Source organism: Myxine glutinosa, chromosome 1 (genome assembly GCF_964187855.1).
Source record: "Myxine glutinosa chromosome 1, kmMyxGlut1.1, whole genome shotgun sequence".
NCBI lineage: Eukaryota > Metazoa > Chordata > Myxini > Myxiniformes > Myxinidae > Myxine > Myxine glutinosa.
In genome coordinates this window covers 123,676,026-123,703,051 of record NC_136261.1, presented here as the reverse complement: position 1 = coordinate 123,703,051, position 27,026 = coordinate 123,676,026, and the positions used below count along the sequence as shown (strand labels likewise).

The 27,026-nt window shown below is 48.8% G+C and overlaps 1 protein-coding gene across 1 annotated transcript in view; it reads right to left on the bottom strand.

Moving 5' to 3' along the window:
- The window catches only part of LOC137419231 (uncharacterized), a 73,315-nt gene that overhangs the window by 28,337 nt on the left and 17,952 nt on the right, over nucleotides 1-27,026 (bottom strand). Inside the window, exons 3-4 of the mRNA XM_068105374.2 lie at nucleotides 6,011-6,138; nucleotides 3,409-3,697 (exon numbers count right to left, since the gene is read on the bottom strand). Coding sequence (XP_067961475.2) covers nucleotides 3,409-3,697; nucleotides 6,011-6,138 — 417 coding nt within the window. The remainder of the gene's footprint in view (nucleotides 1-3,408; nucleotides 3,698-6,010; nucleotides 6,139-27,026) is intronic.

The following is a 27,026-nucleotide window of genomic DNA, read 5'->3' as shown; positions in this document are numbered from 1 at the left end:
GCGACTGGCCCGATGCCTATGTCGCCTGCCAGCGTGCGAAGGTCCACCGGCACACCCAGGCCCCGTTGGCACCATTCGACGTGCCTGTGTGGCGTTTCGACCACGTCAATGTGGACCTGGTGGGACCCCTTCCCCCCTCGCGGGGCTTCACCCATCTCCTCACGATGGTGGACAGGACCACCAGGTGGCCGGAGGCCATCCCGCTGACGTCAATGACGTCCGCCGACATGGCGCAGGCCTTCATCGGCACCTCGGTCACCCGTTTCGGCGCCCCCTCGGACATCTCCTCTGACAGAGGCCCACAGTTCACCTCTGAGCTTTGGGGCATGGTCGCTCAGGCCTTGGGGGTCAAACTTCACCGCACCACGACCTACCACCCCCAGGCCAACGGCTTGTGCGAGAGGTTTCACCGCTCAATGAAGGCCGCTCTCAGGGCCAGCCTCCAGGACGACAGTTGGGCTGACAGGCTCCCATGGGTGCTATTGGGCCTCAGGACGGCCCCGAAAGAAGACCTCCAGGCTTCTACCGCCGAGCTGGTCTACGGCCAACCACTGCGCGTGCCGGGGGAGTTCATCCCCGATGCCACCGGCCCCTGGTCCACGGCTCACCAACGCTCGGTCCTCCAGGAGGCCGCCAGGAGATTTGCCCCGGTGCCCACGTCTCATCATGGCTGTCCTCAACCCCATGTCCCCCCAGCGCTTCGCACAGCGGAGTACGTTTTTGTGCACAACGACGCGCACTGGGGACCGCTCTGGCCGCTGTACGATGGGCCTTTTCGGGTCTTGAGGAGGGGCGACAAGTCGTTCATCGTCGACATTGGCGGCAAACCGGACCATATCTTCGTGGACCGCCTCAAGCCGGCCCATTTGGACCTCGACCAACCTCCACGGTTGGCTCCTCCTCCATGACGGGGCCGTCCCCCGTCGACCAAGCCCCACGCCCGACCATCCGCCGCCAAGCCGCCTCCCACCCCCACACGAATCGCCAGGGGTCGTTTTGGCCGGGTCATTAAGGCCCCCCACAAACTGACTCTCCCTGTACAAGTGAATTCTGGGGGGGCGCATGTAGCGGTTACCGGACACAATTCTCTTGTACCGGCCAGTGACGTAATCAGCGGGCGGTCACTCGGATTGCATACCATGCCCCGTTGAGAGGCGTGGCTTACTGTTTGAATTTGAAAGATATATTGCCGCTCGGCGTAGCCATTTTCAGTGCATTCGTGCCGAGCTCGGAATAAACAGCTCTGTGAAAATCAGCTCGTTGTCGCGTCCATATTGTTGGAGTTCGACGTGAGAGCACAGCTCCACAAATCCATGTTTTGTCATCTATATATACACAAAGAATTAAGTTAAGCACCCCTACACAACGAATTAAGGAAAGCACCCCCTAATATATATTCTTTGTGTATATGTATACATTGGCATATATTCTAAGGTATGTGAGATCAAATAATGATTGGTATGACATTAGCAATTATCCATTGATGAAATTGAGTGATCAAAGTGAAAAAAAGTGATTGGTTGAGTCAGTGATCCGATCACGTGGGTCCTACACACGTTATTGACGCAAAGATCGCTAGAGGTCTTCTCAGAACAATGACTGTACGTTAGAAAACATAAACGTCATCCACACTGTCCGTGATGGACCTATAGCTCCATACTTAAATTGAGGTGAAAATATGCCTAAAATTCCCAAAAAATTTCACCTTAAATTATTCAGAATAAAATATTGAAAACGGCATGATTGTTATGTTTTTATGTGACCATAATATCACTTCTCCAGAAAATATAGCAATATCATGGGTATATTACACTGTTTTGACGACAACAAACATGTAATGTGCGAGGTTGTAAAAAAACGGGGGGGGGTGCTTAACTTAATTCTTTGTATATATATAAAGTAGAGTTGGCCTCTGTGTCTGTATCCTGATCTATCTACGATCTCTAAGATCTCGAGAACCCGTGGACGGATTTGCGAGCGGAAAGTACTGTTCGACTCGGGATGGTCCCAGGAATGTCACGGAGACATAAACATTTAAAAAATTTCGGGTTTTAAAATTAGCGTATTATTAGCACTAGCAGAAGAGAGAGGGATTCGAAGGGAGGGAGCGCAGCGCTTCTAGCGCTTCTGACTACAGCACACCTTAAAATTAAAAAAACTTCGGGTTTTAAAATTAGTGTGTTACGCGTAATTAGCGCTAGCAGAAGAGGGAGGGAATCTAAGGGAGGGAGCGCAGTGCTCCCTCCAGCGCTTCTGTTAGCGTAATTAGCGTATTTCGGAACGTTAATTTTTCAACTTCATTATTCGGAATCAGTACGTCCCAGAGAACCTTCGTAACGTTAATTTTTCAACTTCATCCGATTGACATGGGACCAACGGCATGTGACAAAGAGTGAAACATACAGGCTACATTTATTTGACGACAATGAGTTCCGACTTCCGACCTCGGTGGGATGACAGGCTGAGTCAACCCCCCTGGTGTGAAGGGGGAGGAGGAGGGGAGGGGGAAGAGAAGGGGAGGGGAACGAGGGGGAAGGGGATGGGAGGGGGGAGGGGGGGGGGAGGGGGAAGGGGGGGGGGGAGGGGGAAGGGGGAGGGGAGGGGGGGAGGGGAAAGGGGGGGAGGGGGAGGGGAGGGGCCCTTCTTCCCCTGGGACCCCGCACCCTTCCCTCCCCCCTTCCCCTCCCCCCCTCCCCCCCTTCCCCTCCCCCCCCTATCCCCCCCTCCCCCTCCCACCCCTCTCCCCCCCCCCCCATTTCCCCTCCCCTCCCTCTTCCCCCTCCCCTCCTCCTCCCCCCGCTTCCCCGCCCCCTCCCCCCCCCTCCTCCCCTCGTTCCCCTCCCCTCCTCTTCCCACCTCCCCTCCTCCTCCCACTCCCGTGCAAAGCCGGGTACCTCTGCTAGTATCATATATGTCTATAAACCACCCTTGCCAATTTATGTCTGTGCCTGCTCCTCTGCCATTACCCCTTTTCCCTCAGTAAATGCAATTTGATAAACTGCTTGATTGAATTGGTATGGTGTATACTGTATACTGTATGTAGTGCATGCCTGATGGGCCTCCTTTTGTAAATTGATGGGCCTCCTTTTGTAAATGGCCTCCTTTCATTGGAACATCCCCTCCAGCAGCTTTTTTTGGCCAATGACATAAAGTGCCAATGTTTTGTTGATATTAAGTGTTTTCTGAATGACATGTTACCTGTACATCATTAGTCCTGAGCAGCTGAAAGAGGAGATGTTCCATTCAACACAATCTTCCCTACAATAAATATGTGCAAATTAAGTTTAAAAACACACTCTAAACAATCTGATTTAAAATTATTTTTAAAGAATGATAATGATGGAAAACTTTTAGGAAAGCACAATATTTATAAACAATCTAAAACTATTATGGTTTTAATTGCCATACCTCTTGGTCTTTTTGTGTTTGCTCTTCGTCTAGCCTTTCAACATGATCCTCATAACAGTCTTTATTAGTTTTATCCGTGATCCCCACTTTCCAGTTTTCATCACTTTCCATGGGCCCATCATCACACTGTCGTGGACATCCATGTTTTGTTTCGGTGGTGGTTTGTCCTCCGCTGTCCTCCCTCTTCACTTCATCTGCTTCATTCCGAGCTTTAACTGTCAATGTGTCGCAGAAATCTGGTTCAGGTGGCGTTTCATCATCTGGCTCCACGCAAACCCATGCATCACCTCTGCAGGAAACATGTGAGATGGGAGACTGAACAACACAAGTTTGCTTCTTATAAACTGTTCTTATATTCTTTGTCTAAAATACAGTGTGTTATCATTGCTGGGTGTCAGATAAGGATGGTGTTTGTGAAATAAGAACATGAGACTTGTTTTCAATTGTATGGCTAAGAAGATTGTCCTATTATATAAATGCTATTTGTATAAATTGCCAATTGACAGGCCAAAGTTGTGTTAGATCCGAGAAGAGGTCTCAGGGCTCAGTGACCTCTTCATGGACACTCGGGAAAGGTGAGACCGGACAAAAAAAACGGAAGATAAGAATAAGTGCCAAGGAGTCAGTGGGTTCAGGTGTTGAATATCAATTATATTGCTGATGGCCATTATTGTATTGGTATTAGATATTGATGGTATTGGATATTGATGGTATCGGATATTGATGGTATTGGATGTTGAAGGTATTGGATATTGATGGCATTGGATATTGATGTATTGGATATTGATGGCATTGGATATTGATGTATTGGATATTGATGTATTGGATATTGATGGCATTGGATATTGGTGGCATTGGATATTGATGGCATTGGATATTGATGGCATTGGATATTGATGGCATTGGATATTGATGTATTGGATATTGATGTATTGGATATTGATGGCATTGGATATTGATGGCATTGGATATTGATGTATTGGATATTGATGGCATTGGATATTGATGGCATTGGATATTGATGGCATTGGATATTGATGTATTGGATATTGATGGCATTGGATATTGATGTATTGGATATTGATGGTATTGGATATTGATGTATTGGATATTGATGGCATTGGATATTGATGGCATTGGATATTGATGGCATTGAATGTTGATGTATTGGATATTGATGGTATTGGATATTGATGGTATTGGATATTGATGGTATTGGATATTGATGGTATTGGATATTGATGGTATTGGATGTTGATGGTATTGGATGTTGATGGTATTGGATGTTGATGGTATTGGATATTGATGGTATTGGATGTTGATTGTATTGGATGTTGATGGTATTGGATATTGATGTATCGGAAATTGATGGTATTGGATGTTGAAGGTATTGGATATTGATGGTATTGAATATTGATGGCATTGGATATTGATTGTATTGGATATTGATGGTATTGGATGTTGATGGTATTGGATATTGATGGTATTGGATGTTGATTGTATTGGATGTTGATGGTATTGGATGTTGATGGTATTGGATATTGATGGCATCGAATATTGATGGTATTGGATATTGATGGTATTGGATGTTGATGGTATTGAATGTTGATAGTATTGGATATTGATGATATTGGATATTGATGGTATTGAATATTGATGGCATTGGATATTGATGGCATTGGATATTCATGGCATTGGATATTGATGTATTGGATATTGATGGTATTCGATGTTGATGGTATTGAATGTTGATTGTATTGGATATTGATGATATTGGATATTGATGGTATTGAATATTGATGGCATTGGATATTGATGGCATTGGATATTCATGGCATTGGATATTGATGTATTGGATATTGATGGTATTCGATGTTGATGGTATTGAATATTGATGGTATTGGATATTGATGATATTGGATATTGATGGTATTGAATATTGATGGCATTGGATATTGATGGCATTGGATATTCATGGCATTGGATATTGATGTATTGGATATTGATGGTATTCGATGTTGATGGTATTGAATGTTGATTGTATTGGATATTGACGGTATAATTATCTATATCGAGGGCAATATTATTGATATAGATTATTATGTTAACTATTTTTCACACAAATCTTCCTTATTCTTTCTTTTCTTATTATACAATTTATTCTTCCTCTTCTAAAATGGCACCAATTTCCCAAAATTTATTGTGAGGTTGGCTGACTGAAGGTGCAGGGATTTGTAATTTGGCAAGAGTACTGGTGATAACTGGCTTAGCCTTTGTGAATGACACCATGTGATCTTTACCGTTCACCAACAGCCAGCACTGTCAGACAGGTTATCTGGCTTCACATCCTTCCAATGGACGGCACACATGCTGATGCATTGCCCTGAATGTAAAGCACTTGTGTAACCGTTTATAGCCATGCCAAAATTTAGCTCAAGGTGAGCCATAGGGATGGTTCTTGAAAGGACAATATCATGCATTGGCTGAATAAAGATAATACAAGGCGATCAAAAAGTCAATGTGCACCTGTATTTATCTAGTTACTTGAAGGTGCACAGAGACTTTTTGATCACCCTGTAGTATGATGGGCATTACTTCTCACCTTTTATCCTCCATCCTCCAACTATTGATGAGAGAATTTTCCAGTCCAAGTTTTGACATTTCAGGCATTAGCATGACTGGATCGGTGAGTTGTGTTGAAGGATTTCCACTAACCAATTGCCTTTTTTCCTGTTGGTTACAGAGAAACATGCATGTGAATTAATGTAGACATTGGAATGGCACTCAGTAGAAAGCATACCTCCGTCTAGTTGGCCATATCACTCAATGGTGAAGAATCACTTTAAAAATTATACTAGCTGGATCCGGATCCGGGTCTACACAAACATGAAATCGATTCTTCCTATCACACACACATTTGTATCCCTGGTGTTGGGATAGCGGCTAGGGTGCCGGCTTAGGATACCTAGGATCCTGGGTTCAGAATCTCGGTCGATCGCCGAATTAATGCCAGGGGGGTTGACTCAGCCCGCTCATTCCTTCCGAGGTCGGCTAATTGAGTACCAGTTCACTGGTAATTCCCTGGTTGTCGTTTAAGGCGGCAAAAAGGGTTGGCGTCAGGAAGGGCATCCGGCCGTAAAACATTGCTTCAAAAAGGGGACCAAAAAACAACAACAACCACGGTCCCCGAAAAGGCCAACCCCCGCTTCGCGGGGAAAAATGGCCTCTGAACGGTGGTTTTTTTACACACACAACTCCAACAACTCAAAATGAATCGATTAGACATACTGCATGGTGGCACGTTCACATGTACAGAGTACAGAACGTTTTTCACAAGGCCAACACTGTGTCAATGTCCAACAGGTTTCGTCCAAATCCATCCAGAAATTTTTCAGATATCCTGCCATGTATAGTTTTTGGCTCTATCATCCAATGTAGTGAGGCGGCATAGCTAAAAAATCGTTCATTTTTGTGATAGAAGCGCCAGATTTTCTACATTTATAGCTTAATATATGTTGAATGAATCTGGATATTGGGGCATTTCAGATTGGCATTCTGATGACAGTGGCAGCCATTTTCCAAAATGGCTGCCAGCGGTTACTGGAATAGAACACTTTGGTCACCCCCAAGCTGCTGTTACCATGTTTTCAGCACCACAAATATAATTTAAAGACCAGTTAAAGTGAAAAAAAATGTATTACAATGTAGGACAATACTAGTACCGACTGCAAAGCCGCAATGAGCCGGCGAAGCCAAAGCCTCTTGCCACTATTTTACCCATCACTATGGTATCAGTAGGTTAGGTAGTTGGTAGTAGGTAGGTGTAGTAGGTACCATACCTGGTAAGACTTGGTAAAAGAGAAGAGCAGACAGTCCTCCCCAATACCTGCATACCTCTTGCCACTATTTTACCCATCACCATGGCATCAGTAGGTTAGGTAGTTGGTAGTAGGTAGGTAGGTAGTTGGTAGTAGGTAGGTGTAGCAGGTACCGTACCTGGTAAGACTTGGTAAAAGAGAAGAGTTATCACGAATTAGCTTGGGTACCCAAGACTTGGGTACATTTATGTCGTGGTTAAGCATAAACGTCGTCCTTCATGCCACATCTGATAGGTCGGTGTGGCGATGAAGAATGGAGGCGAAACATTGTTCCTCGTTTTGGCTTTGACCGAGTGACATGGCGGGCGTTTTGCAGAATCGAGTCGAAAAACACGTTGTTCAAATGCTCGTACTTTTTCGCTGTGCAGTAAGTGAGTGACTTGATACGTTTCACAGTGCCCAAAGCAATGACGATTTAGCTTAGGAAATTTGAGCATATGATGAGAACTATTTCGAGCAGCATATGCTTACGCGTGATTCGGTTGTTTTGCACCAACCTCGTTCCCGGCGTCGCAGACGTCGCAGTGATTCCCGTCGCAGTTCCCGGCGTGGCAGTGATTAATTCGGTGAATTCCGTCTCAACTTCGGATATTTCCGGCCGTGAAAAACTATCCGTATTTCTAAACTAAATATGTAAACCGCTTATACCGTATTTCTGGCCGTGAAAAACTATCCCATATGGCCGCGAGATTTCTAAAAAAAAATTTTTCGTCAATGTGAGAATATTTGACGCCGTTTTCACCCTCCGAAACGTGTAATAAGCTTGTAAAAAAATATTTTTTCAAATGCTCGAATCTCATTGGTTCTGGTCTTTGATGACGATTTTCGTTGAAGATAACGAGGTTGGTCTTAACGTATTTTAATTACTAATGAGAGGTTTCATTAGATTATGAATCAAAGAACGACAGGTGAAACAAACTCCTATTGAACTTTTTCGCAATTGTTTTATGCAAACTTCCGCATCCGGTCGATGGCGCCCATCATTGAGCGCTTTCATTTTAGAAATATTTTTGCAAATGCTCGACTCTCATTGGGTCCGCTGTTTGGTGACGCGTTTTGTTGAAGATAACCAGGCCCGTGCGGGCCGATGTTGGTCTTAAATTATTTTATTAATACATCGGAGGTGCATACGATTGTGAATCAAACGACGACGGGTGAAAGAAACTCCTAATGAACGTTTTAAATTTGTTATGCATACTTCCGCCCACGCAAGATGGCTGCGCCCACTGCGCTTCGGATTCTCGAGCCAAGGCATAATCAGGTTTTCAACATAATACGTACTCGTTTATTGACAACACCGGCTTTGCCGGCTATTAAATTAAAGAAATCTAACAACATGGTGTGATATAGTGGATTACACTGTAGCTGTATTACCAAAGGCCATTTAACAATGTTCAGTGAACATACTAACAATTACACTGTAACAGTTTGAACATACGATATCTAACAATGTTCAGTGAATGTACTGAAGCCATTAAAGGGGCATTTTGCAGATTTTCAACCAATTTTTTATAGTGTGAAAAACACCTGCAGTGTTTTCTGTGTCTCTGGGGTGCAGTTCCAAAATGTGTGGTTCTTCCGGACACCTGCATGTCATTTGATGTTTTTTGGGGTCAGAGAATTTTAGGGTCAGCTCTCACATTCTCCTTCACAGAAGCAGAGGCCTGTGCACTGAAGAGCAGCCTTCTTACACTTGCAGCGCGTTCTGCAACCACTCTTGCAGCCACAAGAGATCAGCTCGTAGCAGGATTTTGATGCTTGTGGTAATGTCGTCCAGTGGGGCTCATACAATCCTTCTGTCTTCACCCATCCCCAGTCAGTTGATGATGGCAGCACAGGGTCTGGTAGCAGTGTCTTTTCCCAGATGTGACCACCCTGGTAAACTGCTCTCTTGACGTGCTCCACCAGAGCAGCTCGGGTAGGGGTATTTTCTGCACTGAGTTTTTCCGTAGAAAGAGCTTCCTTCTTGCATCGTCCACCTTGGTGCAGGTGCTTGTTCTGTCAAAGAGAAGTATGACAAACCTCTCAATAATGTTCATTGCATCATCTGGGATCTCGTTTGGTCCACTTGCCAGCATCAGTAGTGCATCTGTCAATTCTGGAAGCGACTTCCATGTAGACCATGCTGCCTTCTTTCCATGTCCAGCAAAGCTGGATACAGTGTCACAGCCTGTCAAAGCATGAAACATTGGAAGGGCACATGACATCTCTGGTCCAAGACATGCAGCCATTTGGTGGGCTGCCAGGTAGCGAAAGCTCTTGCCTGTTCCAAATGCTAGCCAGAGTTCACATCCAGATGGTAGTAGACTTATGGCAAACACAGCCAAGACCACAACATCAGTGTCAACAGTCCGAATGAGCACCTGTTGGTGGCCATGCTGTGCAGCATGTGATACGTGCAGTAGCATACGACTATCAGCCTCTTCATGGCTGCATGGGGCCAGGGTGTGGAGATCTTGAAGTAGCTGTGTGCTGAGCACACCCTGCCCATCAGTGAGGACAACTTCCTTGTCTTCTTCACAGAACACCTGAAGGAGGACCCTGGACAAGAAACTGAATAGTTCAGTTTTGTTGCTGTCAACCCGCAGAAAGTTCTGCCAGTTTCCTGGTATGGCAGCCTTCCCAACCACACGTCTCCTTACACCCTTTCCACGCTTGGCTCTTGCTGTGCCTTTCAGGGTGTGGAAGTGTAACTCATTGGTTGGGACTAGTAACGGAGCAGGTAGTCCAGGTGGTTCGTAAGAATGTCAGGAATGTATCTCAGAACATGGAACCTGGGAGTTCTTTTGTCCACCTTATCACGACCCCAGGCTAACACACATTCCCAAGCCCATACTATTGTTTTGGACATCGGGATGCAAAGAGGGTGAAGGAACTCCCCAGCAGGGGGGTGAGTGTGGATGACCTCGGAGCATTTAGCAGAGAGAGGATTAGCGCGGCGGTACCCATATAAACGAGAACATACTTTGAGTCAACACACTTGTCATCAGAATCTCTGCCCAACGGAACGAACGAGTACGGAACGAGGACAGCGCAGAAGGCCGAAGAAGAAGAACCAATGACTTGAATTACCAAATTCGTTATTGTATTGTAGTTCTTTATTATATTGAAACAAGTGAATTATTAGTTAATAAAGCATTGCTTTTGTAAAAGCTGTTTGGTCATATCGGAGCCTCCTGAGTCATTTAACATTCCCGAACAAGGGAGTCATCCTTGTAAGTATCCCAAACGAGGTCCACGCGTGACACACTGCGCAGATGAGAAGAGATGTATGGGTTGAATATCTGCTGGGCATATTCATCAAATGTCTTGGCACCTGCTGGCCTCATCATCTGAATGATGGCAGCTCCATCAAGAACTACACAAGTAGCATCAGGGCTTTAGTCTGAGCTGGAGACAGGTCCTCCAGGCATGTCAGAAGGTCACTCTTGGCCCCAAGTCGTAATCTTCCTCCATCGGAGAGCACTGGTGGCCATGCTTGGTTCTCATGCTGAAAGAAGTCTTCCAGGTTTCCATCTCTTGTTTGACAGCTAATGTAGAGTCGTGAGAACAGCTCGATATCACTTTTCATTGAGGTCAGCTGCTGCTTCTGCTTACTTGCCATCTTTTTTGTTGAGCCAACAAACAGTGTCAACCGTTTGCGGTGGATTGGGTCATCAATGGGCTTTGTTCTCTCCACAAGACATTCTTTTGTGAATGCTTGAAACTGCTGTTGACCAATCTTCTGTGCCTTTTTAACAGTTTCCACTGCCGATGGTTCAGCAATGTCTTTGCTGTCAAGGACAAGCAGGTCTTTGCTCTCCTCTTCAAATGGATTGCCCAGTTCTTCCAATACATTGATGAGGGAGCAGACGTCTTTCTTAAATGCTTTCTGAACACTTGCTGTCTGGTCATGGTGGAGCACCTCATCTCCTCTTCCCATGAGCTGGTGTGCATCTTCAAAGTCCTCAATCACTGCAGCAACCTCAGGGCCAGCTACCATCCACCGCCGAAGGGCACTAGGGTTGTCTGTAAGACCTACTGCCCCTCCATCACTCTTGATGCAAGCATTATTTTGCTCATGTGCTTGGTCGATAGGGATTGCTGAGAAGACCCTGTTGCTCTTCTGAATGGTGAAATTCCCAGCATTGAATTCTCTGGCAACATCTGGGTGTCTTGTTGGTAGTTCAGACATGTCATGGAGATGAACTGGGATCCAGCGGGCATAGTTAATGTGGTCCAGAGCAAATAACCAGGGGACGAGTTCTGTCAGAGCATCGAGGTACATGCTGAAAGAGGACTGACACAGGGATCGCACATAGACCAGTAAACACAGCTCCAATTCCATGACTGTTGCCCAGTACTGGAATTGAGGGCAGCTCTCACCCCTCTTTCGGCACCATTCGTCAAAGCTCAAAGGATCGTCTTCTGTATCTGTGTCACGGTTACTGTAGGCCTGATGTTGCAGGATGTATAATGCAGCCACTGTGACTTGGTGGGGACGTCGGGTGCGAGTAACATGTGCTGCACGCAAGAAGGAGTCGGCAGTGCCTGCTGTTGTTATCTCCGCTTGTACGAGTGCTTCAACCCAGCCACTGCCTTTCAAACAATCACCCAGGGTCTTCAGAGCTGCCATCTCTATATGCAGGCCACCAAACATCACAACAATCTTGTCTTCCCCATACATTTCTGGCCACTTCCACTGGATCTGCTTGGCAATCGCATACAAGGGTTGATCAAATGCTAGTACCGGTGTCTGCTCAGCATTCAGATGTTGAACAGCCTTTCTGACTATGTCCATCACGTGTTTGATCATTGCCATGGTGTGGGCACTCTCGTGGAACAGAGGGAGTAGGGCACTTGGGCATATGATTTCCTCCCCGGCAGGCTGGTGACTTGCATGGTATGCAGCCCAGGACATGTTGTCCACACTCTGATTCTCTTCATCTTCAGATGGAAGTGCTATAATGTTCCGCACATTTTCTAGCCAGCAGTACTCTTCCTTGATGCTCTGGTCAGAGTTCTCCCTGCTCAAAGATGCCACAGTGCTAGGTGGTACAGGTGCCTTTGTGGTGCTACCGACAACAGGTGGAACGTCTGTGTAGTAGCTTGGCAAATGGCCCACTGTCTTTTTGCCTGCAGAACCTCCAACAATCGCAATACTGCGGTCAACTCCTTGACCTGCAAAGGCAGGGAGTTGAAAGAGTGAGATACCTGTGCCATGGAAGGACTCCTTTGAGGTAGTTGAGCTAGGATTATGGTCAATATTATCAACCGCAGCAGTTGTGAAGACGCCACCATGCATCTTAGGAGGGCAGACCACCTGATCCTTGTGGTACTGCTGTATGGCCACCAGGGGGCGAGTTTCTGATGCCCCAATATCGATATTTGTTCTAAATATATTTGTCAACACATCTGCCGAATTTGGTGCTTCTATCACAAAAATGAACGATTGTGGATATATATTGAGCTATGCCGCCACACTAATGGTGAAGAATCATTTAATAATTAAATAATTCTCATATCCGAATCCATATTCAGATCTTCACCAAAATCGAAGGGAATCGTCCTTGTCATACACCCAACCGGTCCACCAAGTTTCGTCCAAATCCGTCCACAACTGTTTGAGATATCCTGCTATGTATCGTTTTTGGCCCTTTCTCCCAATGGTGAAGAATCACTTTAAAAAATTCTAGTAGCCATATCCGAATCCGGGTCTTCTCCAAAATCTAACAATTTCGTCGGTGTCACATACGCTACATCTCTGCAAAATTTCGTCCGAATCCGTCCACAACTTTTTGAGATATTTTGTTCCCTAAACGGACAGACAGACAGGGGTGAAAACATAACCTACATCCATCTTTGGTGGCAGGGGTAACAAGGAACCTTTTTCAAGGTAAAAGCAATCTTGTTTGCCCAATAGAAGCAGATTTGACACAAAAGTGGGCGTTTTTTTTGTTGCAAGACACTATTCTAGTGCTGAAATGTGTGTGCTTCATCAAATAGTGTATATTTATCTTGCACACAGCAAAATAACGCATATTTCACTAGTAACCTTTTTCATGCAAAAGCAATCTTGTTTGCCAAATGGAAGAAGTTTTGACACAAAAGCGCACGTTTTCTTTGTTGCGAGTCAATATTCTCGTGCAGAAACATGTGTACTTCAACTAATAGCCTGTCAAATAGGCTGTGACCTATGACGTCACAATTATCATAAAAACAATCTGGATCGGTGTCACTCCTACCCTGTAAGTTTCATCTGAATCGGACATATGGTTGCTGAGAAAAACGAGGTTTAGCCCATATGGACGGACAGAAGGATGGACAGACAGACAACCCGAAAACATAATGCCTCCGGCGCCTGTCAGCAGAGGCATAAAAATTGTCACTGGGGGATGATTGGAAAACTAAATGATGAGAAAACTCACTCCATTTTCAAACAGATAATTCAGCGTAAGCGCTTGCTTCATGTGCGCTTATAGTATTGTTATGAATTTTGGGGTAGGGTATATATAGATCCAGGTAGATCTGTATATGTAGGTGCTTCGATTGTCGTGATAGGGAATCTCGATGTAATAAGTTCTGTTTAGGCAGTTTGTTCGGATTTTTTTTTTTTTTTTTTTTTTTTTTTTTTGTATACAAGATCGAGGCTCGTGAAAGAGCGAACATTAATCACACAGAAAGACAAACAGACACATACAACAAATAACATCGGGAGCGGTAGACAAGATGGGGAGAGAGGGGGAAGGACACAAACACAACATTTGAGAGCAGGGACCGAGAGACATGGAGACATCGAGAGATCTGTGGGAGGGAGAGGGCTTTGGGCTTTGGGGGGGAGGAGGGAGAGGGCTTGGGGGGGGGGGCATGTGAAGGGTGGTGGGGGGGGGGGGTGGGAGAGGTATAAACATATGGACACTGCCAGGACTTCCAGGAAAGAAGTGGGAATTTCAAACAAGGTTGACGTCACGAGACGATTAAGTGTATCTTTGTGATCATACAAGGATGATCATTGTGTTAGGTAGGGTAGGGATTATGTTAATTCCCCGGTGTGTCAAACCTGTGATCATACCTGTGTTCCGTATGACAACACACCATAGACATTCGTTAGGCCCATTAGTTACACCACACAAACACTACTTAATCCCCTCTCTGCCACAATAACAAGAAAACTGACTGGAAGAACAGTCAGGAAGCAGCCGCACATTACGCAAGCATGGCAATGAAACATCGAGTAAGCCAGGCAATAGACACCACCGAAAGGGAGACGAGGCAGGATGAAGCTTGTGATTGGTCAAGGCAGGGGTAAGAAGCTAGCCACTGATTGGTGGAAGGAAGGAGAAGGGTGGAACCACTCAGCCAATGAGAAGCGACGGACACAATAAAAACATTCGAGAGGTCGAGAAGCGAGACAGGGATTAGAGAGAAAGAGAGCTGACGTCACGAGACGGCCGGTAAAACGACTCGCTCGCCGGCATTTTGCTCTCTCCCTTTGCCCTCTCATTTTGGACTGCCTTCCTGCGCTGGACCCCTTTCTGCTCTCTCGGTTTCTGGACTCTCTTCTCTTCTTGCCCTCCGCCATTGCTCTCTGACCCAGGACCCTTGCTTGTTGGGTGATGACGGACGTTGGAGAGACGTTTGAGCACTGACGATCCTCCTTCCCTGCGTTCACACACGGGACCTCGCGAGCGATCGTGCGGGGACAAGAGGCATGCCGCAGCAGCGTACATTGGCCTAGCAGCACGCGAACAAGGACACGTCGAGGCCTACTCCCCGCCGACCAGAGCCGCCTCGGACGACGTGCTCGAGTCTGATGATCCCTGACACTGCAGACAGAGATAACCCGCACCACACAAACACAACGGTTCCTTTCATTAATTCCTCCTTTGTCCGTTGTGAAGTGAGGTGTGTGGGATCCCAACTTAGGTTTTAGTTTTTACCGTTGCGTTCTTGTTCTCGGGTTCCGTTAATAAATCTATTATTTTTGTGCATTGAATTCGGTTTTCGCTTGGGTTAATTCTTGCAGGTTTGAAGACTGCTCGGATCGTGTCAGGTAAAGCTCCTGCTGCTTCTTCTTCTTCTCTTTTCCTACCATGCTTGTCGAGTGAAATCCGCCATTGAACAACACCTTCATTAACGCTCAATTGGTCATCCGTGGGTGCTCTGTCTTAATAGAGCCATCCACACGACAGTATGTTAAGCGTTTTAGCCAGAAAAATTCCACATTCAGAACTACCCAGCCAGCATGTCGAGCTGGGGCCCATATTGGTCCTATGTGGGATAACTTCTGGGTCCCAAGTGTGTCCCGCACTTTGGCCCCAGCTGAATTTGTCCATAGGCTTAACCATAGCCCAACTGGGCTCGGCCACGTGGGCAGGGCATGGGCTTTTCGTGGGCTAGCCCATGTGGGCAGGGCATGAGCTTTTTGTGTGCTACGCCATATGGGCTGGGCATGGGCTTTTTGTGGGATACCCCATGTGGGCTGTGCATGGGCTTTTTGTGGGCTAGCCCTCATAAGCTGGACATGGGATTTGCATGGGTTATACTTGGATTTTTTCCTGGGCCTCATGTGAGTGTAAATGGGGTGTAAATCAATACTGCATTAGCTACAGCATTTCATCTGCTTTACTGTCCCTAGAAATATAGAATGGAGTGTATTTTTAGAGAGGTTTTCCTTGAAGTGATCTTAAAGAACATCCTAACTTGGATCTGTCAAAACAAGCTAATAATGGTAAATACTGTAATAATTCAATGGTGTTCCTGTGGCATTTGAAATGTCTTGGAACATCTTGCTGTGGTATTCCTGCTTCCAGAATACCAAGGGTGTGAACCTCTGAAAGTTTGACAAAGATAAGATCCGTTCACCCATCCCTGGGAAAAATGGACACACACACACACACACACACACACACACACACACACACACACACACACACACACACACACACACACACACACACACACACACACACACACACAGACAAACAACTCTCTTATAGTATGTATAGATTTATTTTAAAAATTAAAAAAAATACTTTCAACCCTGTACATTGAGACACCATCAAAAGTATTGTTACGGATCTCAACGTCGGCCTTTTCCCCTTACCAAGGGGGGTTGATCCCCTTGTCTGTCACTGACCGACGTGAGTCCTCGAAGCTACAACGTCCTTCCCGGACCGACGGTAGGTAGAGTTTGTTAGGCCTAGGGGTTGGCTACATACCTAATTACTACCGCCAGCCGGGAATGAGGGAATAACTTCTGCTCGAACCACGGTTTTAGATGGACTAGTTGCCGAGCGGTTTTAGCAACCCGGAGTTCGATCCGTTAACAAAGACTAACCCGATTCATAAGCGTTGGCCGAAATCGCACCACAGGAACTCAATGGAGAAATCACTGAAGCGATCGGATGAGAAAGAAGAAATCAAAGAATGGAGGAACAGGTATTTATTAACTACTATTTACACAAACCAAAGAAGAGAAGCGATAAAAGTAATTTACAGGGAAGAGGAAGAAGCAGATACACAGGGCAAATCCTTATACAGGCTTAACTTATCAAACACCCCAGACAGAACGAACACACTTACACGAAAGGATGGAATGGGAAGGGTGGTATGGGAAGGCAGAGAAGGGTCCAGGCAGATGGTAGGCGTCGAGGTCCGGCTCCAAGCGCGCGCTCCGATCCACGCTTTGGGGTCAAGGCGAAAACTCGGCAAACAGCTCCGCGTGCCGTTGGACGCGACCGGACAATTATATACCAGGGGAAAGTTGGTATGTGGCATACGCAATTCTCCGCCGGGCAATTTCCGTGGCCCTCTTTCTGCCGCTCACCCCTGCTCACTCCACTCGACCTCGACAGAACTCGTAATTCGTCCTCCCTCTCTCGTCTCCCCTTTACGCCTCTCCTTTACGCCTCTTACGTCCTCCGCCTCATACGTTCTCTGCCTCATGCGTTCTCTCTCCACGGAACTGCCAGCTCACCTCTCCACAGAAGGACTCCTCAGAACTCTCTCAACTTTGGTTCAGCGCACCTCCCTCAGAACTGAGGTGGGGGCTCCGCGCAACGGGTTATATAGCGCCACACCCTGGAACGTTCGCAAAACTGCTCGATCGTTCTCTCTCCGCCCTCTCAAGCCAAACCCACTCATTCCTGGTTGGTCATAAGGGGTTTCTGGCTCCACCCTTTGATGACGATGGGCGGGCAACGCCCTTCTTCTCCGAGTTGGAGCACATGGGCAATGGAGGGTGAATGCAGTTGGAGATGTAGGCGAATGCAGTTGGTAATGTAGGCGAATGCAGTTGGTAATGGAGGCAAACACTATGGAAAAGGGGCTCTATCTTATCTGTTTTGATGCAACGCAAGATAAGCTAGTGGAGACACAGCCTTAACTGAAACACAAAATTGTAGCGGTTACCGCTGGATGCACACAATCGCCTTGCACCGGCCAGAACACGGCCAGACGCGCCTCTCCCGGGCATGCCCGGACTCACTGTTCCCGGGCACGCCCTTACCTCCCGGGCACGCCCGGTCTCGTCTTTCCCGGGCATGCCCGCTCTCGCCTTTCCAGGGCTCGCCCAGAGCGTCCGGGCATGCCCGCTATCGCCTTTTCAGGGCTCGCCCAGAGCGTCCGGGCATGCCCGCTATCGCCTTTCCAGGGCTCGCCCAGAGCGTCCGGGCATGCCCGCTATCGCCTTTCCAGGGCTCGTCCAGAGCGCCCGGGCACGTCCAGCCTCGACTTGCCAGGCCGCAGCCAAACACGCCCGGGCAGGTCCAGACTCGCCTTTCCAAGGCTCGCCCTTGACACCCGGGCATGCCCGGTATAGCTTTTGCCGGGCAAACTTCCCCACATAAATGTGTATATATATTGCTGCCCAATAAACGGGCTTGTCAGAATACCTGAGCTGTTTTGTTTCAATAAAGCAACTCGGACGAATTCCGTCTTTGGTCGCGTCAATTCTTTTGACTCGCGTTGGAGCGCAGTTCCTTCATTGGTGACCTACCGACATGGATATGGCAGTGACGCTTAAACTGCCTACCTTCTGGGAGGCTCACGCGGCTGTTTGGTTCGCTCAGACGGACTCTCAGTTCGCCCTGCGAGGCATCACCGCGGACGACACCCGCTTCCACCATGTTGTGGCGGCGCTCAGTTCCGCCACCGCGGCCCGCGCCTTGAGTCTCCTCGAGCACCCGCCGGCTGCTGACAAATACGACGCGCTGAAGACACTCCTCCTCGACGCTTTCGCCCTCTCACCGGCAGCATGCGCACGGTGCCTGCTCGCTCTGCCCGAGCTCGGCGACACGCGCTCGTCCGAGCGCATGGACTATATGCTCTCGTTGCTCGGTGAGCACTCTCCGGATTTTCTGTTCCGCGAGCTGTTCCTTCGCCAGCTGCCTCACCCGGTACGCCTCGCCCTGGCTGGCACGTTGATCACGGATTCCCGCCCCCTCGCCAGGGAAGCCGATAAGATCTCCTCGGCGGGCCAGCACATCGGCGCGGTTACCTGGAGCCCGCCGCCGTCCGAGGTGACGCCCACGACACCCGAGCGCCCTGCGCTGTTGGAGGCCGAACTGCCGGTGCAACTGGCGGCCGCCACGCCGCACCGCCCGCTTCCAACACGACGGCCGGGGCCTCCACCTGACCGGGCATGGTGTTATTACCACGCCAGGTTCGGACACAAGGCTCGGACGTGCCGGCCCCCGTGCACTTTCGGCAGGTCGGGAAACGGCCGGGCCGGCGTTCATTCCCAGCCATGAGCGCCGGCCACTCGGGCAACTTGCTGTTTATTCGGGACAAAGCGTCTGGGCGGCGTTTCCTGTGTGACACCGGCGCCCAACTGAGCGTCATACCCGCCTCCGAGCAGGACAGGCGGGACGCCGTTTACAGCCCCTCTTTGGTTGCTGCTAATGGCTCGGCCATACGCACTTTCGGCCCACGCGTCGTCACCCTCTGCTTCGGCAGCCAGCGTTTTCAATGGACTTTTGTGACCGCCTGCGTCCCCATGGCTTTGCTGGGCGCCGACTTCCTCTGCGCGCACGGGCTGCTGGTCGACGTCAAACATCGTCGCCTTGTCAACGCCGAGACCTTCAGCTCCCTGGCGTGCACGATGAGCAGCTCCGCGCCGACCGAACTGGCGTGCGCCCTCCCGGCAGCGAACGAGTTCGCTCGCCTGCTCGCGGAATTCCCGGCCCTCACGCGGCCGACGTTTTCGGCCGTCTCGGTGCGGCACGGGATCGAGCACCACATACCCACTATGGGCCCGCCGGTCTACGCCAGGGCCCGCCGCCTCGACTCGGCCAAGCTCGCCGTGGCGAAGGCCGAGTTCGACGCGTTGGAGCACCTCGGCATCGTGCGGCGCTCCGATAGCGCGTGGGCCTCACCACTGCACATCGTGCCAAAGCCGGGGGGTGGATGGCGCCCGTGTGGCGACTACCGCCGTCTCAACGACGCTACCACCCCCGACAGGTACCCGATCCCGCATATTCAGGACTTTTCCGCCCGTTTGGCGGGACGGGTCATCTTTTCGAAAATTGACCTGATACGGGGCTACCACCAGGTACCTGTCCGGGCGGCCGACGTCCCGAAGACGGCCGTCATCGCGCCGTTCGGCCTGTTCGAATTTTTGCGGATGCCGTTTGGCCTCAAGAACGCGGCCCAGGCGTTCCAGCGCTTGATGGACGGCGTGCTGCGCAACCTGCCGTTTCTTTTCGTCTATCTGGACGATATCCTCTTCGCCAGCACGTCCCGCGCCGAGCACCTCCTCCACCTCCGAACACTGTTCGGTCGCCTCAGCGAGCACGGCTTAATTGTCAACCCGGTCAAATGCCACTTCGGCGCGACGACCGTTGACTTTTTGGGCCACCGCATCACCAAGACCGGGGCCGTGCCGCTGCCGACCAAGGTCGAGGCCATCAACACGTTCCTGCGTCCCCGTTCCATCAAGGCCCTCCAAGAGTTCCTCGGCATGGTGAATTTTTATCACCGATTCGTGCCCCGCGCTGCTCAGCTCATGCGGCCCCTTTACGAGGCCCTCTGGGGCAAGCCGGCCAAGCATGACATTGTTTGGTCCGCGGCCATGGACGCGGCCTTCGCCAGCGCCAAATGGGCCCTCGCCGATGCAACGCTGCTGGCTCACCCGGTGCTCAACGCGCCCATCGCCCTCACTACGGACGCCCCCAACTACGCGATGGGCGCCGTCCATGAGCAATGGGTGGATGGGGTTTGGCAGCCACTCGCTTTTTTCAGCCGGCAACTCCGGCCGAACGAGTTAAACTACAGCACGTTCGACCGCGAGCTGCTCGGGCTATTCCTGGCCGTTCGCCATTTCCGACACCTCCTGGAGGGCCGCCCGTTCACGGCTTTCGTCGACCACAAGCCGTTGGTCTACGCAATGGCTAAGGTCACGGAGCTGTGGTCGGCCCGCCAGCAGCGCCACCTCTCCGCCGTGTCGGAGTTCACCACGGACATCCGGCACGTCGCCGGCAAAGACAACGCCGTGGCCGACTGTCTTTCTCGGGCCAGCGCGAACGCGGTCCACCTCGGCATGGACTTCGCGCTCATGGCGGCCGACCAGACCACCGACGCCTCGGTGCAGGCACTCCGTGCGGCGGACACGGGCCTCCGCCTGGCCGACATTCCCTTCGCGGGCACCGGCCTGCTCTGCGACGTCTCCCAGGGCCAGCCTCGCCCCATCGTGCCCGTTTCCTGGCAGCGCCGCATCTTCGCCTCCATCCACGGCCTTTCTCACCCGGGCCGGAAAGCTTCTCAGAAGCTGGTGTCGGCGTGTTTCGTCTGGCACAGCCTTCGACGAAACATCCGCGACTGGGCCAACGCCTGCATGGCCTGCCAGCGGGTCAAGGTCCACCGCCACACCCAGGCCCCGCTGGCACCTTTCGCCGTGCCTGAACGGCGTTTCGACCACGTCCACGTGGACCTGGTGGGTCCCCTGCCCCCCTCGCGGGGGTTCACCCACCTGCTCACCATGGTGGACAGGACCACCAGGTGGCCGGAGGCCATGCCCCTCGCCTCCACCACCACCGCCGACGTGGCGCAGGCGTTCATCGCCACCTGGGTTCACGCGCTTCGGCGCACCAGCGGACATCTCGTCCGACCACGGCCCACAGTTCACATCTGAGCTTTGGGGCACGGTCGCCCGTTCGTTGGGGGTCATGCTGCACCGCACCACGGCCTACCACCCCCAAGCCAATGGGTTGTGTGAGCGGTTTCACCGCTCCATGAAGGCCGCACTCATGGCCGGCCTTCAGGACGACGGTTGGGCCGACCGGCTGCCGTGGGTCCTTTTGGGCCTTCGCACGGCCCCCAAGGAATACCTCCAGGCGTCCGCCGCCGAGCTCGTCTACGGCCAGCCGCTCCGCATCCAGGGCGAATTCGTGCCCGACGCTACCAGTCCCTGGTCCGCCGCTCGCCAGCGCTCGGACCTCCAGGAGGCCGCCCGACGATTTGCCCCCGTGCCGACGTCCCGCCACGTTGGCCCCCAGTCCTACGTCCCCCCGGCGCTTCGCACAGCGGAGTACGTCTTTGTGCGTCATGACGCGCACCGGGGGCCACTCCGGCCGCCGTACGACGGGCCCTTCCGGGTCCTGCGACGGGGCGACAAGTCTTTCATCGTCGACTTCGGCGGCCGGCCGGACCGGATTTCTGTGGACCGCCTCAAACCGGCGCACATGGACGTCGACCGACCACCACGGTTGGCCCTTCCTCCGCGGCGAGGCCGCCCCCCATCCACAGTTCCCCCCACTCGACCACCCACCACCACGTCGGACCCCTCCCCACGACCCTCCAGGGGTCGCTTCACCGGGTCATCCGGACCCCCCTTAAATTGACCCTGCCGGTGCAGGTCGATTCTGGAGGGGCGTGTGTAGCGGTTACCGCTGGATGCACACAATCGCCTTGCACCGGCCAGAACACGGCCAGACGCGCCTCTCCCGGGCATGCCCGGACTCACTGTTCCCGGGCACGCCCGAACCTCCCGGGCACGCCCGGTCTCGTCTTTCCCGGGCATGCCCGCTCTCGCCTTTCCAGGGCTCGCCCAGAGCGTCCGGGCATGCCCGCTATCGCCTTTCCAGGGCTCGCCCAGAGCGTCCGGGCATGCCCGCTATCGCCTTTCCAGGGCTCGCCCAGAGCGTCCGGGCATGCCCGCTATCGCCTTTCCAGGGCTCGTCCAGAGCGCCCGGGCACGCCCAGCCTCGACTTGCCAGGCCGCAGCCAAACACGCCCGGGCAGGTCCAGACTCGCCTTTCCAAGGCTCGCCCTTGACACCCGGGCATGCCCGGTATAGCTTTTGCCGGGCAAACTTCCCGACATAAATGTGTATATATATTGCTGCCCGATAAACGGGCTTGTCAGAATACCTGAGCTGTTTTGTTTCAATAAAGCAACTCGGACGAATTCCGTCTTTGGTCGCGTCAATTCTTTCGACTCACGTTGGAGCGCAGTTCCTTCAAAATAATGATATATCTATAGAGAGGTTCCTATGGTTTTCTACGTGCTTGTACATGGACTAGCTAAGGTGCTCATTTCAATTAACAGCCAATTAAGGGGGAAATGTACACAGGGGGTTATTTATAAGGAATTTTAATACTAAATTTGATGTGAAAGTTCTAAAAACTGCAACAGTATCATAAAATTGACGATTCAAGTATTATCGATCTATATCAGAGTCTATAACATGGCCGCTGATTGGAAACTGCAATGTTTCTTCAAACGGAATGACAACAAACTCTCGTTTAAAAACTGTTGTTGAACTGGTCTCGATAACACGTTTGCTGCCAGCTGCTGTAGTAGACGCTTGTGCATGCACTTAAATCGGGAACAATTAGCAGAGTTAATCACCGATGTAAAATAACACTGTGGTACCACTCCGTACGAATTATCATTGACCTCACCCCAGCCAGCATGTACAGCTGAGGCACAGCTGGGAAATATGTGGTTTGCATGGGCTAAGATGGGCTTTGGATCTAGGTGTGTTTTTTAAACTGGGTTCCACGTGGGCTGCCGATGTAATTCTACAACTAGATGGGTGTGAGTCCCAGGCGGGCCAAGCCAATGGTAGATTCAGAAGTTTTTTAAAATGGCAGCCATCAGCTGGCATCCAACGTGTTATCGAGACCAGTTCAACAACAGTTTTAAACGTGAGTTTGTTGTTGTCTGAAGTGAATCAATCCGTTTGAAGAAACATTATAGTCTACAATCAGCAGCCATGTTGTAGAATGTAAAGTGTAGACCCTGACGTAGATCGATAATACTTAAATCGTCAATTTTATGATACCTTGGATGGTGGTTCAATGCAGAGGGTTGAAACTTTGATTTTTAGTAAATCTATGCATACGGTACCATAAGAGAGATGTTTGTGTGTGTTTGTGTGTGTGTGTGTGTGTGTGTGTGTGTGTGTGTGTGTGTGTGTGTGTGTGTGTGTGTGTGTGTGTGTGTGTGTGTGTGTGTGTGTGTGTCGCAATCTCTCTCAGGGATGGTGAACGGATCTTATCTTCATCAAAATTTCAGAGGTTCACACCTTTGGTATTCTGGAAGCAGGAATACCATAGCAAGATGTTCCAAAACATTTCAAATTCCACAGGAACACCATTGAATTATTAAAGTATTTCCCATTTTTAGCTTGTTTTGACACATCCAAGTTATGATGTTCTTTAAGATCACTTCAAGGAAAGCCTCTCTAAAAATACACTCCATTCTATATTTCCACTGATACTAAAACAGATGTGATGTTGTAGCTAATGTAGGATTGATTAACACCCCATTCACATGCGGCCCAGGAAAAACCCATGTATAACCCATGCAAATCCAATATCCAGTCTATGTGGGTTACCCCACAAAAGGCCCATGCCCTGCCCACATGGGGTAGCCCACAAAAAGCCAATGCCCTGCCCCCGTGGGCTACCCCAGTTGGCCCCCGTGTGGAGCCTATGGACAAATACAGCTGCGGTCTATGTGGGGGGGGCCACACTTGGTACCCACAAGTTAGCCCACATAGGACTCATATGGGCCCCAGCTGGACATGCTGATTGGGTAGGTTGCAAAATCACATCATCCCAGAGTGAAGATCATGTGTATTCTATTTTTCTGTTCATAGACGTTAAGTACCTCAGGATGTGCACAGCTACGTCACAATAAGCTATGTCTGTTGAAGCATCTGTTACGACCACCCTTAGAGACCAAATATCTCTATGAGGTCGTCCCAAGAAACTTGTGCTTGATACTAAGCAAAGTTCAAAGGGCTGAAAATGACTGATCACAATCACATCAATAACTAACCTACACCAACTCAAAATGAGCTTTCCTTCATCAAATTTTGCACATATTCCGTATTCATTTACCAAGCGGAAAACTTTGTATTTGGCACAAGAGATGATGTGGGGTGCACATAGAAGTTCATAGTTTATTACTTCTCTTCCTCCCTTGCTTTCAATTCACCAGTCTACATGTCTTGGACAGCTGGCCTATTTCACCAGTCCACAAAGGATACATCCCATTCATATGATTTCCTGTAATGTTTTGTCTTTCAATATCAATATTCTTTCGCTGGCAAAAGGTTTTAAGGCCTAATGACCAATTTGAAAATGTAGGTTTACAGAAAATGAAATTAAACGAAACTTTTCTTCTCCAGGTTCCTCATGATGACTCCATCTTTGTCTATTCAGCAACTTCTGATGACTCCAATTGCAGTATTTGGTCTTTCATTTGATATCATGTTGTCTGTTTTCTGAGACAATCAAGGCGTCATAATGATAGACCTCAAGTCCAAAGTTACAAAAAAATAAATAGTGTTTGTTATTAATTAATTATTTGAAGTGCTGAAGAAACTGAGAATGCATTCGAAAAGCCTGATTCAACTCGTACATTGCAGAAGTTCTTCATTATGACAGTGATACCTCATGAGAGCTCGAGACATCAAAGGCCATCGTGAAGGTTGCGTAGACATCATTTCCACTCGATAGCGCAAACCTGGCACCTGCAGACTTGCATCATTTTATTTCCTTACTCGGATGGCATTCATGGGACCACAAAATACATCGCTAGAATTGAAAATCTGATATTGATAGAATTGATATTGATTTATTACATTGAATTTTTTACATTTTATTTATTATATTTTTATTTATTATATTTTTATTTATTATATTGATATTGAATTGATATAGATTGATAGAATTGAAAAGCCTTTTTGTAACAAATTTAATTCATTTATGTTCCAACTAATTTTCATACGCACCCATACATCGGGGATTCAAATGTTCTCGGAACAGGATGTTGTATTAAACAAGGAACAAGATGATCAAATTTCCGATGCAATGAGCAGAAGAAGCAGTTGTAACTGTGAATTGCAATGAATTGAGAGATGAAAATGAAGGTGCCAGCAGTAGAGACAATTACATCTAATTTATAATGAAGGCATTTGTGAACCAAATGACAAAACAGTCTCAAATGCGACATTTTAAGATGAATGCAGTGGAATGGTGCTGTGAATCTGCTTTGTTTTCGTGTATCTATGCAATGCTGTACCAATTTGGATTCATGTCATCATCCTTGCCCCCCAGATAATTACTCCCACCTCACTGTCTGACCTGAGTTCAAAAGCCTTGCAGAAACAGCACACCCCAACCAAAAATGGGTCAAATAGCTGACTTGGTCCCCAGTGAAGCCGATGATCTGATGAATGACGAGAATCTGAGAGCATATTTTGTCGTGAAGGGAGAGTCCTCCTCCTCCGACTACCATCCTCACACCCTCCTCTCCAAGTAGGCCAGCAATATGAACCCTGCCAAGCAAATTCTCCAACTCCTCTCCTTGTCTTTCGATGTGTTTTGTTCCTATCTCTTGGTTCAATCATTCTGTTTTTAGCCGCGTCGCAAGACGCTGGTCATAGAGTGCCCTCTGCTGTTGTTCTTGTTCTTCTTCTTCTTCTTCTTCTTCTTCTTCTTGTTCTTGCAGAGAAGACAAAACCTCAAAGCTCCACCCATTCTGGGAACCATAGCTCCAACCATTGTGGGCGAGGCTTCATATAAACAAATATCCACCATTTTTTAAACTCGCGTAGCTTTGAGGCCTGTTTTGTAGGCCCGTGGTGTCTTCCTCTCTCACACAGTTTTATTTCAAATCAAATTCGATATATCATTTCATTTTTCACAGTCACTAACATAGTTTTAGACTCGGTTGAAAAAAAACGGGAAGAAAATCTGATTAAAGTTGCCCTTTATAGAACGAAATGAATTCTCAAAGGCCTGTAACTTCAAGTCCATTGAGATTTTTTTTTTTTAAATCGCGGCATGGTCAGTCATACACCGCCCGAAATAACAGACGGGAAAATGCCGAGATATATATATTTTGTTTAAATCGCGGCATGGTCAGTCATACACCGCCCGAAATAACAGACGGGAAAATGCCGAGATATATTAAAAATTCGTCCATTTGATGACAATCGTCACGATGAAATATTTAATTTATACGTCGTCACAATAATGTGGAGAGAGGAGCATAGCTTCGTTCACGTGTCGCCACACACGGGAAATTGCCGAGATTTTTTTTTTTTTAATCGCGGCATGGTCAGTCATACACCGCCTGAAATAACAGACGGGAAAATGCCGAGATATATTAAAAATTCGTCGCCACACACGGGAAATTGCCGAGATATATTTTCACTTTGCACAAAAATAACATCAAGTAATCGAATCAATAGGAATGTCCTGTGCCTATAACATCGACGTTATAGGCACAGCTGCATCGAGGCAT